We start from the raw sequence: 12725 nt of genomic DNA, 5'->3' as shown, positions 1-12725 counted from the left end.
GTTCATTTAATCCCCCGTGGCCAGGTCATCTGTCTGGCACGCACAGACCTTGCCACACTCCCTTCCCCCAGAAGTGTCTTGCCAGAGTTGCTGGTCCCTGTCTCGCCCTTGACTTGCCCAGGAACAAGTCCTGGGTGTGTGTGGTAGTGGCTGCCCCGCGGGAACCAAGCCACCTCAGTGGCTTGTGTTGAATTTCTCTGCTCCTGTTCACTGTCTGTTTCTCAAAAAAGAATTTCTCTGCTCTTTCATCATTCCTCCCCCATCTGCATTCTGCCCATTCTTGAAGACTCAGATGAAACCGGACGCCTCTTTTGGCTTCCTAGCCGCCCTCACCACTTTGGCCCACTTTTACAGATTCTTTCAGTAGGAACATTTTTTCCAGAGCACTTTTTGGGGTCACCTACAATAACCTTCCTCCTCTGAACTCAAGAGTTTTTGTCTCCAGTTGTTTGGTACTTTCATTTATTCTGCCATTTACATGTTGTCTGGAATTGCTCACAGTTTTATGAGTTAGTCCCTTGTCCCCCTCAACCAGACTGGAAGCTAGCAGGGATCATATGTTGTCCTTGAAATGCATGGCCCTGTATTATGCCTGTTGCAGCCAGAGCAATCTGCAACCGGTCACTTGCAACTGAGTCAAGCCCTTGCTTAAACTCTTTAATGGGTCCCTTTTGCTCTCAAATGATTACAAAGCCCCTTGGCCTGGCTACTGCCACCCTTTCTGCAGCATGCCCCCTTACACTGACATCCCAGAAGCACTAAAAACAACTTGTGTCTCCATGAACAGGCAGTGCTCTCACTGGCCTCCCCACACACTCCTCTCTGCCTGAAGCACTCTTCCCCCGGCCTCTTTTCACCTGTGTGATTCCAGTTGTCTTTTGGGCATCCTGGGAAGCCTTCCTGCCCTTCATAAGAATGGCTGGTTGTCCCTTCCGTAACCCTGTACTTTTCTAGTAGGGCCCCACTGAATGACTTATGGTTATCCTATATTGTGTTTACAGTGTCTAGCACAGTGCTTAGTCAGAGGACAACCAGGAAGTGTTTGTCCCCTCAAATGAATGACTTGTGGATGCACAGTAAATAATTGTTATTCAGAGTGTATAATGCAGTATACAGATAATTTACACAAATAATTGTGTAAATGCAGTGTGGCTGTGGAAGGGAGGGGGCTGGCAAAGTGGAGTGGAGATTCTGTAGGATTTGTTTTTAAACCGTTGATATTGTCCCAGAAGAGGAGCAGGGACTCTCCTCACTATGAAGGCTCAGGAGAGGAGCTAGATAGAGGACCACACAGAGATATTATCAGTCATTTACCGATTCTCCGCAACCTAGTATTGTAGAGAGAGAGGCTGAGAAGGCCTCCAGGAGTGTGTTGTTCACATGCTGCATTTTATAGCTGAGAAAACGGGTCCAGGGAAGGGAAGAGCAGAGCCCCCTCCAAGGTTCTCTACCTGGTTTAGCGGCAGGAACAGTAATATTGTTGAAGCCTCTGAGAAAGGAAAGGGTGCCCTGCGTTGCTCCATGCTCTACTCTGACTGCACACGGAGTGCCGGGACTGTGTCTTTAGGCTCAAGACTCTGGTTCATTCACTCCTGGATGCATTTCACCAGTATTTAGCACCTACTCCCTGCCGGGCCTTTTCTGCACCCTCGGGATACAGCACTGAAAAAGGACCAAGCGCTTGCCCTCATGGAGCTGACATTCTGGTGTCAGATGCAGAAGCAGACATCCTCATGTAGATATTATTTCTCTTTCTGTCCTTGGTACAGTATTTTTGCAATTAGAGGCTACTTTATTTAAAAATAATTTAAAATTTCTATCCGAACATTCAGAACAAAATAGAGACATTCAGTTGAATTAGTGACCTAAGACCTGATGGGTTGTTTTTTCCCCATAACAAAGGCAGCTGCAAGCAAAACAGATTTTGATTCTCTGTAAGGAAGGGATTTTATCTGAATTGTTCAGAAGGAGCAGGCTGCCTCTGAGGGTAGAGAGTGTCCTGTCATTGTCATTTAATTTGTCAAACACTAAAGTCAAAGCTTAGCTGACCCTTAGTCAGGCCCTGACCCAGACACTGGGATATAAAGATGAATAAGAAATAACCCTTAGGGACTTCTCAGGAGGTCCAGTGGTTAAGAATCCTTCTTGCAATGCAGGGGACATGGGTTCCATCTGGCTGAGGAACTGAGATGATCCCACATGCCATGAAGCAATAAACCCATGTGCCACAACTAGAGAATCTGTGTGCTGCAATGAAAGATCCCACATGCCGCAACTAAGACCCGACACAGCCAAATAAATAAATATTAAAAGAAAAAAGAAACAGCCCTTGTTCTTACAGAACTTACAGTCTTGCAGATGCAAAAGGGATTAAAAATCACTTTTATTTCAGTTCCAACAGACTTTTTTCAACATTTAGTATTTACCAGATATGAAGCTCAAGTTCATTGTCAACTTTGAGTTTTTATGTCACTTCACTTATTTTTTATTTTCAAGATCAATAGCTATCACTAAATTAGTAGCGAGTGCAAAATATCCCTTAATTAAGGAGAAACTGGTAATTGTTAGGCTTATGCTAAGAAAGGGGCATGTCTATGCAAATGAGAGTCCTTCCCTTTGCATGGTAACCACTTGGACTTTCTCTTACATCCTTCACACCAGTTACAGAGATCCGTGGTGGCGTCAGGAGAAAAGCAGTTACCAGTGGAGTACCGCATCAGCAAGAGGTAAGAGGGGTCCTTCCTTGGCAGGGACTCTGGTCACACCTGCTGGCCGCCCTGGCACAGGTGACTGAAGGTCAGCAGCAGTCATTCAGGTGCCATCGGAGATGCCACCGGAGAACCTGTAGTTCAGGTTTATATCTGTGCATTCTTGCTGAGAGGGAGCAATATCCACTCCCCTCACCCAAGGGCCTTTTACAGGCTGTTACATGGTCTGAGGACTTAACTGGGAGACCATTAGGGAAAGAGCTGGAAAAGTTCCTAAGCCCTAGACCAAAAATTAAGTATGTAGTTGTTCTCCTAAACAGGATTGCTTTTCCAGAAAGTCTCCTTTCAAAATTTGACTTACAAAATTCTAGTTCCACCTCCTGATTCATATTCAAAGCATGACTTGCCACCACTCAGGCAAGAGGGAGGGCCAGAATCTCTGGATCTGGTGGCTTCTCTAGAGGGGAAGATCCAGCTGCATTCCCTTCCCTCCATCCCTAATCAGCCCCACTGCAGCCCTTGGTTTGCACCATAAGGACAGTATGGATGATACAGTAAGAGGAGGGTCCCGACCAGAGCCATGGGAGACGGCGAGGACATCCTTGGGGAGAGGCCAGACCTCAGGCTGGGTGGATGGTTTTTGTAGTCTGGGAAGTGAAGTGAGTGATGAAAGCTTGGATTCAGAATCCTTTGGCTTAACTTACTTGGTCTGGTTTACATTAGGAAGTTATTTTCTAAGTTTTGGATCTTTTACATTAGGAAGTTATTTTCTAAGTTTTGAAAGATCCATATAACTTCAGCTTCATTGCTTTGCTAATCTTTCTGACATTGTAGTGTCAAGGGGAAAATTCAACTTTCTGTTCTGCTTTTAGGGGAAGGAGGTGGTATTCTCCTTACTTTTCAGGTAAAGAAACTGAGACCGTCATTGCCTCCCCTCATTCACCATCCCCAAGCCCAGCCACCACATTGCACTCATTTGAATTTTGGTTCTGTCCTCACAGGGCTTCCCCAGTGGCTCAGATGGTGAAAGAATCTGCCTGCAATGTGGGAGGCCAGGGTTCAATTCCTGGGTGGGAAAGATCCCCTGGAGGAGGAAATGGCTACCCACTCCAGTATTCTTGCCTGGGAAATCCCATGAACAGGGGAGCCTGGTGGGCTGCAGTCCATGGGGTCACAGAGTCAGACACGACTAAGTGACTAACCCTTTCACTTTCTGTCCTCACAGCTTCACTAGAACTTGTCCCTCAAAGGTCACCAGTGAACTCCTAATCACTAAATTATTTTCCTACACAGAAACCTCCACTGACTCTTTCTTATCCACTAAGACCAGATTCCTGAACCCAGGGTCCTCAGCTTACACAACATGCCCTGAGCCTGCTCTTCTTGCCTAATTTCCCGTTACTTCTCTCACAGACCAGATGCTTTCATGTTGATATATGTCAGCCCAGCACATCTGCACTTACACTATTTCTTCAGCCTGAAATACCCCTATGTTTTTTCTATCTATTGAAATTTTATGCACCCTTCAAAATTTGGCCTACATGTCCATCTTACTGCCATGCCAGTCAAAATTAACATCTCCCTCTGTGCTCCTCAGGACTTTAAAGGCTGGTTCTCATTTTTCTACTTCGATTTATACTCATTGTGTTTGTGTATATTTGTGTATCTCTTCTAATGAGCTCTTTGAACATAGAAGCCTTGTCTTGAGTACCTTTGTAAACCTTAGCGCCCATAGCATAGCACTATGCATGCACTCTATACAAAGGAGTAAACAAATTAATCCATCATTTATAGACCCATATGTGCCAGGGTACTTCCCTTAAGAGCCCTCATCATCTCCCTAGGAGACTCACTGGTTTGCTTCCTTACTTCCCAGGGACCTACATTCTGATCCCAAATCCTCCACTTTATCAGAACTTCAATAAGACATTCAGGAAAAAAGACTGAACTTTGCTCTTTGGCCTTTGACCTATCGTGGTTTGTCTTGGAGTAGAGCAGAACAGAGATTTTTCTGCGTTTTACAGCAATCACCAGCATATAACATACAAAGCATTTTCATAAGCATTGTCTGTCATGATCTTCATAAGTCTCTGTAATAGATATTATCACCCCCGTTTGATAGATGAATGCATTTCCTGTCCTCCCTGCCTGCCTGCCTTCTGGCAGTTGACATCATTCATTCATTCATTCACAGTTAGTCATTTCTGGCATCAGATCACTAATGCTTCAACTTGTGGTGTGTTTTAGTGCCTGGCTGAAGGACACTGTTGACCCAGTGCTGGTGACCCTTGACCATCGCATTGCTGCCCTCACAGGCCTTGATGTCCAGCCTCCCTATGCAGAGTATCTCCAGGTGGTGAATTATGGAATTGGAGGGCACTATGAGCCTCACTTTGACCATGCCACGGTAACTATGGGGTCAGTGACCATCTCCTGGGGGTAGGGAAAGAGGGTATTATTTATTTCTCTGAGGCAGAGCTCTAATAGGGCCCCCAGGGAACATTGAGTGAAATTTTAGAACAAACGTTCATGTTCTAGGTAGATCTGAAAGTCTTAGTTTCAAGCTGATAGCTGCTGATTCATCTTTTACTAAAACTCATTGAAGAACACTCTTACAATGACTGGATTTTATGACATGTAAATTATATCAGTTAAACTCTTCTGTAACAAAAGAATATGTCTCTTTGGCAAATAATTAGGAATTCCAGTCTTATGACTTGGCACGTTTACAGAATAATTATCTGTAACATTTTATATATTAATTTATTTCACTAAAAACCTGAAGATACAATGAACCACCAGTCCTTTCATTGAAAAGTGAAAGTGAAAGTCACTCAGTTGTGTCTGACTCTTTGCAACCCCATGGACTATACAGTACATGGAATTCACCAGGTCAGAAGACTGGAGTGGGTAGCCTTTCCCTTCTCCAGGGGATCTTCCCAATGCAGGATTGAACCCGGGTCTCCCACATTGCAGGTGATTCTTTACCAGCTGAGCCACAAGGGAAGCCCAAAAATACTGGAGTGGGTAGCCTATCCCTTCTCCAGCGGCTCTTCCTGACCTAGGAATCGAACCGGGGTCTCCTGCATTGCAGGCGGATTCTTTACCAGTTGAACTATCAGGGAAGCCTTTAACTACTAATAAGCAATTTAGTTTGATTAGTATACAGTTCACTTATATGTGTACCTAATAAATTGGTAAAAGGAAAAAAAAGTATATTGAGTAACTGCCAGCAAAGACAGGCACATATGTGACCAGGTATAGCTCAAGCTCTCTCCCATCTGTGACTCCCCCATTTTTCTCCTCCCTGTATTGTGGTGGAATACTGGTACCTTCTGGTTGCCACTCTGGTGCCTCCTGCATAAAATAATGATGTGTTCTATTTTTGTCTCAGTCACCAAGCAGCCCACTGTACAGGATGAACTCTGGGAACCGGGTCGCAACATTTATGATCTATGTGAGTCTTGCTCTGGAGGGACCGGGGTTACTTACTTAATGATTATTTCTCTCTCTTTTACTTTATGGTTTTCAAAGCAATATAAGATACTGATTTTATGTGATATTCACAGCAGAAAAATTTCCAGGATGTTTGTAAATTTCATATAGCACTCTCATTAGGCACCATAGGAGGAGTAAAAAAATACATGTAGACCTAACTGTGACCTTGTCGTTGGCTGTGATTAGGATGGGAAGTGGCCTTACGTGAAGGCCAGGAGATCCTGGGACCTGAACAACACGGGAAGGGGATGTGGTTCTCTTTCTTTGAGGTCCCATAGACTACTTGCTGTAGAAAAGCATGGACCTATAGATGAGGTCGTGGAGCTGTGAGGGTAAGAGAGGAGAGAAATGAAGCCTCTGAGATTATGAGAAGGAAGAACAGAGATGCCTACAGAGAAATTCAGTAAGTGTGGCTCTCTCATATGTAATGAAAAATTTCTTCCTTTTCTCCTTATAAAGTCTTCAGTTAACTCTACATTCAGTTCAGTTCAGCTCAGTTGCTCAGTCGTGTCCGACTCTTTGCGACCCCATGAATTGCAGCACGCCAGGCCTCCCTGTCCATCACCATTACACCCCTTTAAAACAGTAAATTGGCCTCTTCTCCTAGTTTCTGACCTGACCCTATAGAATTTGGACCTGGTCTTTATTATCTCACTGATCCTCTTCCTGTCAGATCATGTGGTTTTGCCTCCTTCTCTTTGGACAAGTCATAATATCAGCCATCTGTCATTTAAAGCATAAGATGTGTATTATACTGTTAAATATAAATGCTCTACATTACACTCTAAGATGAGGGCCTGGTTTCAGGCTCATTAGAGTAGCAGACACCCCCACCCTAGCATTCCCTCTTTCCTTAGTCCTGTATCTGGTCTCCACAGTGCAGCCAAGAAAGGATCGAGGCTAGCACTCTATAGTCTTATTGCTGGCAATCCCAACATGGCTTTTTTCACATGGCTTGGTTTTAACTTTCTGTAAAACTGGAAAGCTGCCACTGCCAGTGGTGTCTGGCCTCTTGTGGTCATTCTGAACATTCTGATCAGGCGGAGGGATGGCTGACGTCAGCTCTCCGGGCAGGGCACATGGCTTGGATCAGCAGCTAGTGCATCTCTGGTTGATGACTCAAGCTGGCAGGTGTGAAGTCATAGGCAGTTGATGTCTTTGGACATCCACCAAAGAATGGACTTCCAGGGGCCACAGTCTCTCTATTCTTTATCCCCCTAGTGTCTTCTGCAGCTGACTCCCTGATTACAGAGGCCTGGTTACTATGGTAAAGGTAGCATAGATGCAGGAGACCAGCAGTTTTAAATGGCAAGTGCAAAAGTGCATCTGTGTTTGGATTTTAAGCTTCTGATACACAGTGGAATGGCATGCATTTGGGTTTGGAGTCAGTTGGCCTGATTCAGGTTCTGCCACTTAACATGTGGCCTCAGCACAAATCACAATTCTCTGAGCTTGTTTTCTTGCTCTGCACCTCCCCTCAGGGCTGTCAGGGGGACCTGATGAAGTCAGGTGAGGGGATATCTCTCTGTGAAGTTTCATACAGTATGTTTTTATCATTCTATCCTAGAAAGCAAGTATAGGACCCCATGAAGGGGACTGTGGGACCTAGGAAGTGCTAGCTTATTCCCAGTTCTTTCATCTTCAGATTAGGGTTAAGACCATCATAAACATTTCTGAAGACAAGAGATAAGGTTTGTGGAGAATATAAGAATAATATTATAGGGGGAAAATAATCTTTAAGAAGTAGAGGATTGAGTTGAAATCAGGTTAGTGATTTCTGCTAAGGGCATGGAAGATCAGTCCCAGTACAAAGCAGTGGAAGGTTTACAGAGGGAAGATTTCCCTGCCCTCCACCAAGCTCACAATCCATGCCCTGCTCTGGAGCCTCACAGCACACTGATCCAATTCTCTTTTCAATCTGTTGTTTAAGTCCTTCCACCCGCCTGTGCTATGATACCACAGGTAGTGTGCAAGAGTGCCATATGATGGTTAGCCGCAGGGCCTTCATAGTCAGATAGCATTGGCTCAGCTCCAGTCCTGGCTTGGAGTTATGTGACCTTTTGTAAACCACTCAGTCTCTCTGAGACTTGGCTTCCTTATCCCTAGACTGTGAATAACAACAATCCTAACTAAGGATGATATATTTGTTGTGAGGAATAAGGATTTAGTATGATGCCTAACATCACTCACTGCTCACTCATCACTCACTGCTCACCTACCACTCACTGCTCACTCATCAATCTCTGCTCAATAAATGTCAACTATTATCGTTAAACTATAACAGTGCTTTTTTTTTCTGAATGGTAAAATGATGAATAATATAAATTATTTTAAAGTATTTTCCAGTATTTTTCAAAATGTTTAGGTTGTGTATTTCTTTGAAAATCAGTAAAAACTCTTCAAATTAAGTAAACATATCTATAATTCTAGAATATACTAGTGGTGAAGCTCTTTAGCTGAGGTTACCTGGAGAGGGTCTGAGTGATCTGGGAAACACACCAAAGGGGCAATCAGTAGTTCCTATGAGGTCCAGCTTTCAAAAACAGTAAGTGTTCTGTAAGCCATTGGTCATGATGCATTACTAGGCTGTGAAATCAATTTAGTGGATCTGGTCAGCATTTAAGAAACCTGAACTAGAAGACAATAAAATAAAATGGAAAATAACAGACAGTATCTCATGTAGTAAGAATGTTCTATGAAACTTAGGGACATGTACGTGTGTCTTGGGCTGTGATATAAACTAAATTTCTTCCTGAGGGTCTCAAAGCTTGGAGCTACCCATGGTAACCCTTAATAAGGATGTTAGCTGGAAGGGTAAAGAAAGGGGGGATTTCGAATGTCCTCGTGTGGCCATGTGGGCAAACACTGATGCCACTGGGTGGGCTGTCTTCATTCCTAAACTGGGTGATTGTGTTTCCAAAGTATTTCTCCTAGAGTCGAAATAGGGGCACACAGGAGGGAAATTTATGCAGAAATGACATCAGATGTCACATGGAGCAGAGTAAGGTAGTCGGGCTATTTCAACTCTGGCTTTCCCTCTGGCCTTGTAGTTGAGCTCGGTGGAAGCCGGCGGAGCCACAGCCTTCATCTATGGCAACTTCAGCGTTCCTGTGGTCAAGGTGAGTGTAGGTCTGATGCCAACAGATGATTTTTAGGATTGTTGGAACTAACACCTCAACTTTTGTGCTATCTGTGCTTGTACGCCTGTCTTGGGAGGGGGGCAAAAAAGAGGTCTTTCTTGATTCCCAGAATCAAAGATAGTTCCTCAGTTTTCTTGACTGCTGCATTTACTTATACCTCTATTTTTTTTCATCTTATTTACACTTGTATTACAAGTAGATGATTACATGTCTGCCTTTCTATTACAATACAACTCCTCAAAGGAGAGAAATCGTTTATTCCCCTTCAGAATCTCAGCAGCAACTGGTCCCTTCAGTCATTCTTTCAGTAAATAGTGGGGGCTAGAGGCACTCAGAGTACAGAGGAAAGGTCATAGTCCTTGCCTCCAGGAGCTCACGGAGAGGTTGACAGGCAGTAATGGTATACTGCAAAAAGAGCTATAAAGTCAAGCAAGGCATTAGAAGAGGGCCAGTGTGGTAAGAGGTTTACTTAATGAATGAGTATCTCCCCCAAATTTCAGAGCAATCAGTCAGTCAATCAGGGATGGCAGCCCTTAATTACTTCAGGAATGAAATGAAGACAGATAATTGAGATCGTGCCTCCTAGCACTTAGCACAGTGCCCAGCACATCCTAAGCATTCAATAAATAAATGCCGGGTATTTAGCAAAATTCAGTGGTTTGGCCAGGGATAAAGTAAGTGTGTAGGAGAGAAATCTGAGTATAAGAGGTAGAAAGAACATAGAAGATTTGGAGTCAGAACACCTGGGGTTGAGTCCTGACGTTGATCTTCTTAGTTACATTATTTAAAGCCCCTAAGCCTCATCTTCCTTGCTGCTAAGGTGGAAATGACAATGATGCCTGCTTCCTGGGGGTGTTATTAGGAAGTGCCTAAGAAAGGCTAAGCATCAGAATTAAGTTCTTAGTTGTGTGAAGAATATTTTGCTCCCCCTTGTGCTTTTTGTTGAGTGCCTGTCCTCAGTGATCCCGTGACACCCTGTGCTTCTCTTTCCCCTGGCACCTGTCAGTCTCCTCCTGGTTTGTTTTTATGTCTCTCTCCCACGAGACTATGAGCTCCCTGAGAGCAGAATTGATCATGATTTGTCTCTGCATCTACAGGGTCTGGAGTAGGGCAGGGTCTTTAATAAGCAATGCATCAGTGAATGAGCAATGGTAGCTTGTCTACCATTTTGTGCCATTTTATGTATTCCTTGCCCCCATCTGCATGGGCAGTTTTCTTGGTTAATGACATGCACGCATTTGTCCTCAGTCAAGTGCTTCCCTAGGACTGAGATTCTGGGCTGACCTTCCCTGGGGCGGGCTCTGCTTGCTTTCAGAATGCAGCACTATTTTGGTGGAACCTGCATAGGAGTGGTGAAGGGGATGGTGACACACTCCATGCTGGCTGCCCTGTCCTGGTAGGAGATAAATGGGGTAAGGCCTGGCTTTCTGGGCATGGGAAAGGGCTGAGGGGTTCAGGGGAAAGTGAAATAGGGGTTGGATAGAAAATAATATAGCCTTTCATTCCAAAAGCTTCATAACAGGGACTTCCCTGGTGGCCCAGTGGTTAAAACTCCGAGCTTCCATTGCAGGGGGCCTGGATTTGATCCCTGGTCTGGGAACTAAGATCCCACATGCTGCGTGGCCAAAAGAAATAAAGAAGAAAATCTCTTCAACTGAATAAAAATGAAAATACAAAAAATCAACTTTAAAAAAATTAAATGGAAAATAACAAAATTAGGGGGAAAAAAGCTTCATAACAATGCCACGTTATATTGAGGTGATCAGATTCTGGGCTAGCGGCCACCAGTACATTAGGAGGCCGTAAAGAGGAGGCTTCTGTCCTATAGTCAGTGTAGTAAAAGTTGACTGGCCTGACCAGATAGGCCCTGATTCCTCAGGACAGCTAAAGAAGAATCGGTGCAAAGTCCCACTCCTCTGTTCCAAGGAGAAAACCATCAGGTGCTTTCCCATGAGGAGAGGTCAGACAAGGAAGAGATACGTAAGTAAGGGACACGCTCACGTCATACATGTGTCCACTGGAACTTAGCTCTTAAGACAGAAAAAGGAGTAGAGGAGGGACTCTTGTGCTGAGGTGGACCTGACCAGGGGGATCCAGGCCTTTTCTCTTACTACCCTGAAATGGTACCCTGTGGGAGGAGGGGCTTTCAGGAGCTACATGAAGGGTAAGTGACCACAGTACCCATGGGTTTGAAAATTAAGTCTCTAGTAGATAGGACCTGTGGGGACTTTTTCCAGGGGCCACTGCCCTTCTTGCTCTTTATTGCTACTGGATGCAACATCTTGTAGTCCGTGACAGGTCTGGGACCAAGATGAGGCGAGCGAGTCACCGAGGGTATGGAATTTAATGACCCTGTGAGTATCGCCTCTGTCTGCTGAGCCTGCTCTTCTACCTCCCCGTTCTTCCCCAGTGGCCAACAAGTGGATACACGAGTATGGACAGGAATTCCGCAGACCCTGCAGCTCGAGACCTGAAGACTAAAGTGTTGGCAGAGAGAAGCTGGAGGAGTCCTTTGGCTTTCCAAAGAAGCCAGAAGTCAAAAACTAGGGTAAGAGAGGAGAAAGGGGAGCAAGCTTCTGGAGGAGGCCCTTGTCAGCATTGTCTGTTCCTTGCAAATGGGAGACAAGCAAGTGGTCTCTAGCAGGGGTCACCTGAGAACTTACATTGTTTCTCCTCAAGCCATGACTCACAGCAGAATGAACAAGACAAAGGAGGGGGCACGAAGGCTGGAGAGAGAAGTTTCTGGAGCTCAGACTGTCTGTTGGAAACAGGGCATATCAACAGTCTCCAGGGTTTGGTCAGTGGGGCTTTCGCCACTTGAGCCTTGACAACAGGGGCCCAGAAGTGGCAGTGGGGGCCCCTGCAGGCGGCGCCTCACTCCCACCTGCCCTTCTGCCCACTGACTCCTGCTGAAGGCTGAGCAGGGGGTGTCTCTGTATCAGGAGTGTACCTCATGTGATGACTTTTTTAAAAGCAGACAGTAACTTTAAAAAAAAAATGATTTTTAAATACAGCCATTAAAATGTTTTAATAGTCATAAAAAGTGTTTACAGATCATTTTTCACAACCATGAAACATTCTTACGTTGTAACGTTATGTGAAAACAGCAGAGCAAAATGTTTTATTTATGTATAATCTCATCTTGGCTCATCTCCCACCACTCCCCGCTCGGTGCATTCCAGACACATTCTTTCTATTTCTTAAAACCGACATCGGCCCCACCCTTCAGGTCTTTGCACTCACTGCTCCCACCGGGGCTGAGCCCTCCTCACCATTCCACTCTTGACTCAGTGTCGCTTTAGAGAGAACTTCTCTGACACCCGTCCTTCTAGCCATTTTGTTCACATAGACCAACTTTATTTTCTTCCTAACACTTTTC

General features: G+C 44.7%; 1 protein-coding gene across 2 annotated transcripts in view; it reads left to right on the top strand.

The window, feature by feature from the left end:
* The window catches only part of P4HA3 (prolyl 4-hydroxylase subunit alpha 3), a 40135-nt gene extending 27755 nt beyond the window's left edge, over positions 1 to 12380 (top strand). Inside the window, exons 8-13 of one of the 2 annotated variants that reach the window (XM_043481860.1) lie at positions 2662 to 2726; positions 4956 to 5115; positions 6103 to 6165; positions 9257 to 9325; positions 10662 to 10742; positions 11757 to 12380. In XM_043481860.1, coding sequence (XP_043337795.1) covers positions 2662 to 2726; positions 4956 to 5115; positions 6103 to 6165; positions 9257 to 9325; positions 10662 to 10742; positions 11757 to 11987 — 669 coding nt within the window. In that variant the 3' untranslated portion in view covers positions 11988 to 12380. Of the gene's footprint in view, positions 1 to 2661; positions 2727 to 4955; positions 5116 to 6102; positions 6166 to 9256; positions 9326 to 10661; positions 10759 to 11756 lie in introns of both variants that reach the window. The other variant, XM_043481861.1, reaches the window with a different exon arrangement.
* The last annotated feature ends 345 nt before the right edge of the window (positions 12381 to 12725 follow it).

This window comes from Cervus canadensis, chromosome 11 (assembly GCF_019320065.1).
Source record: "Cervus canadensis isolate Bull #8, Minnesota chromosome 11, ASM1932006v1, whole genome shotgun sequence".
Classification (NCBI taxonomy): Eukaryota; Metazoa; Chordata; class Mammalia; order Artiodactyla; family Cervidae; genus Cervus; species Cervus canadensis.
Note: the sequence above shows the minus strand (reverse complement) of the source record. Positions and strands in the feature narration are given on the sequence as shown.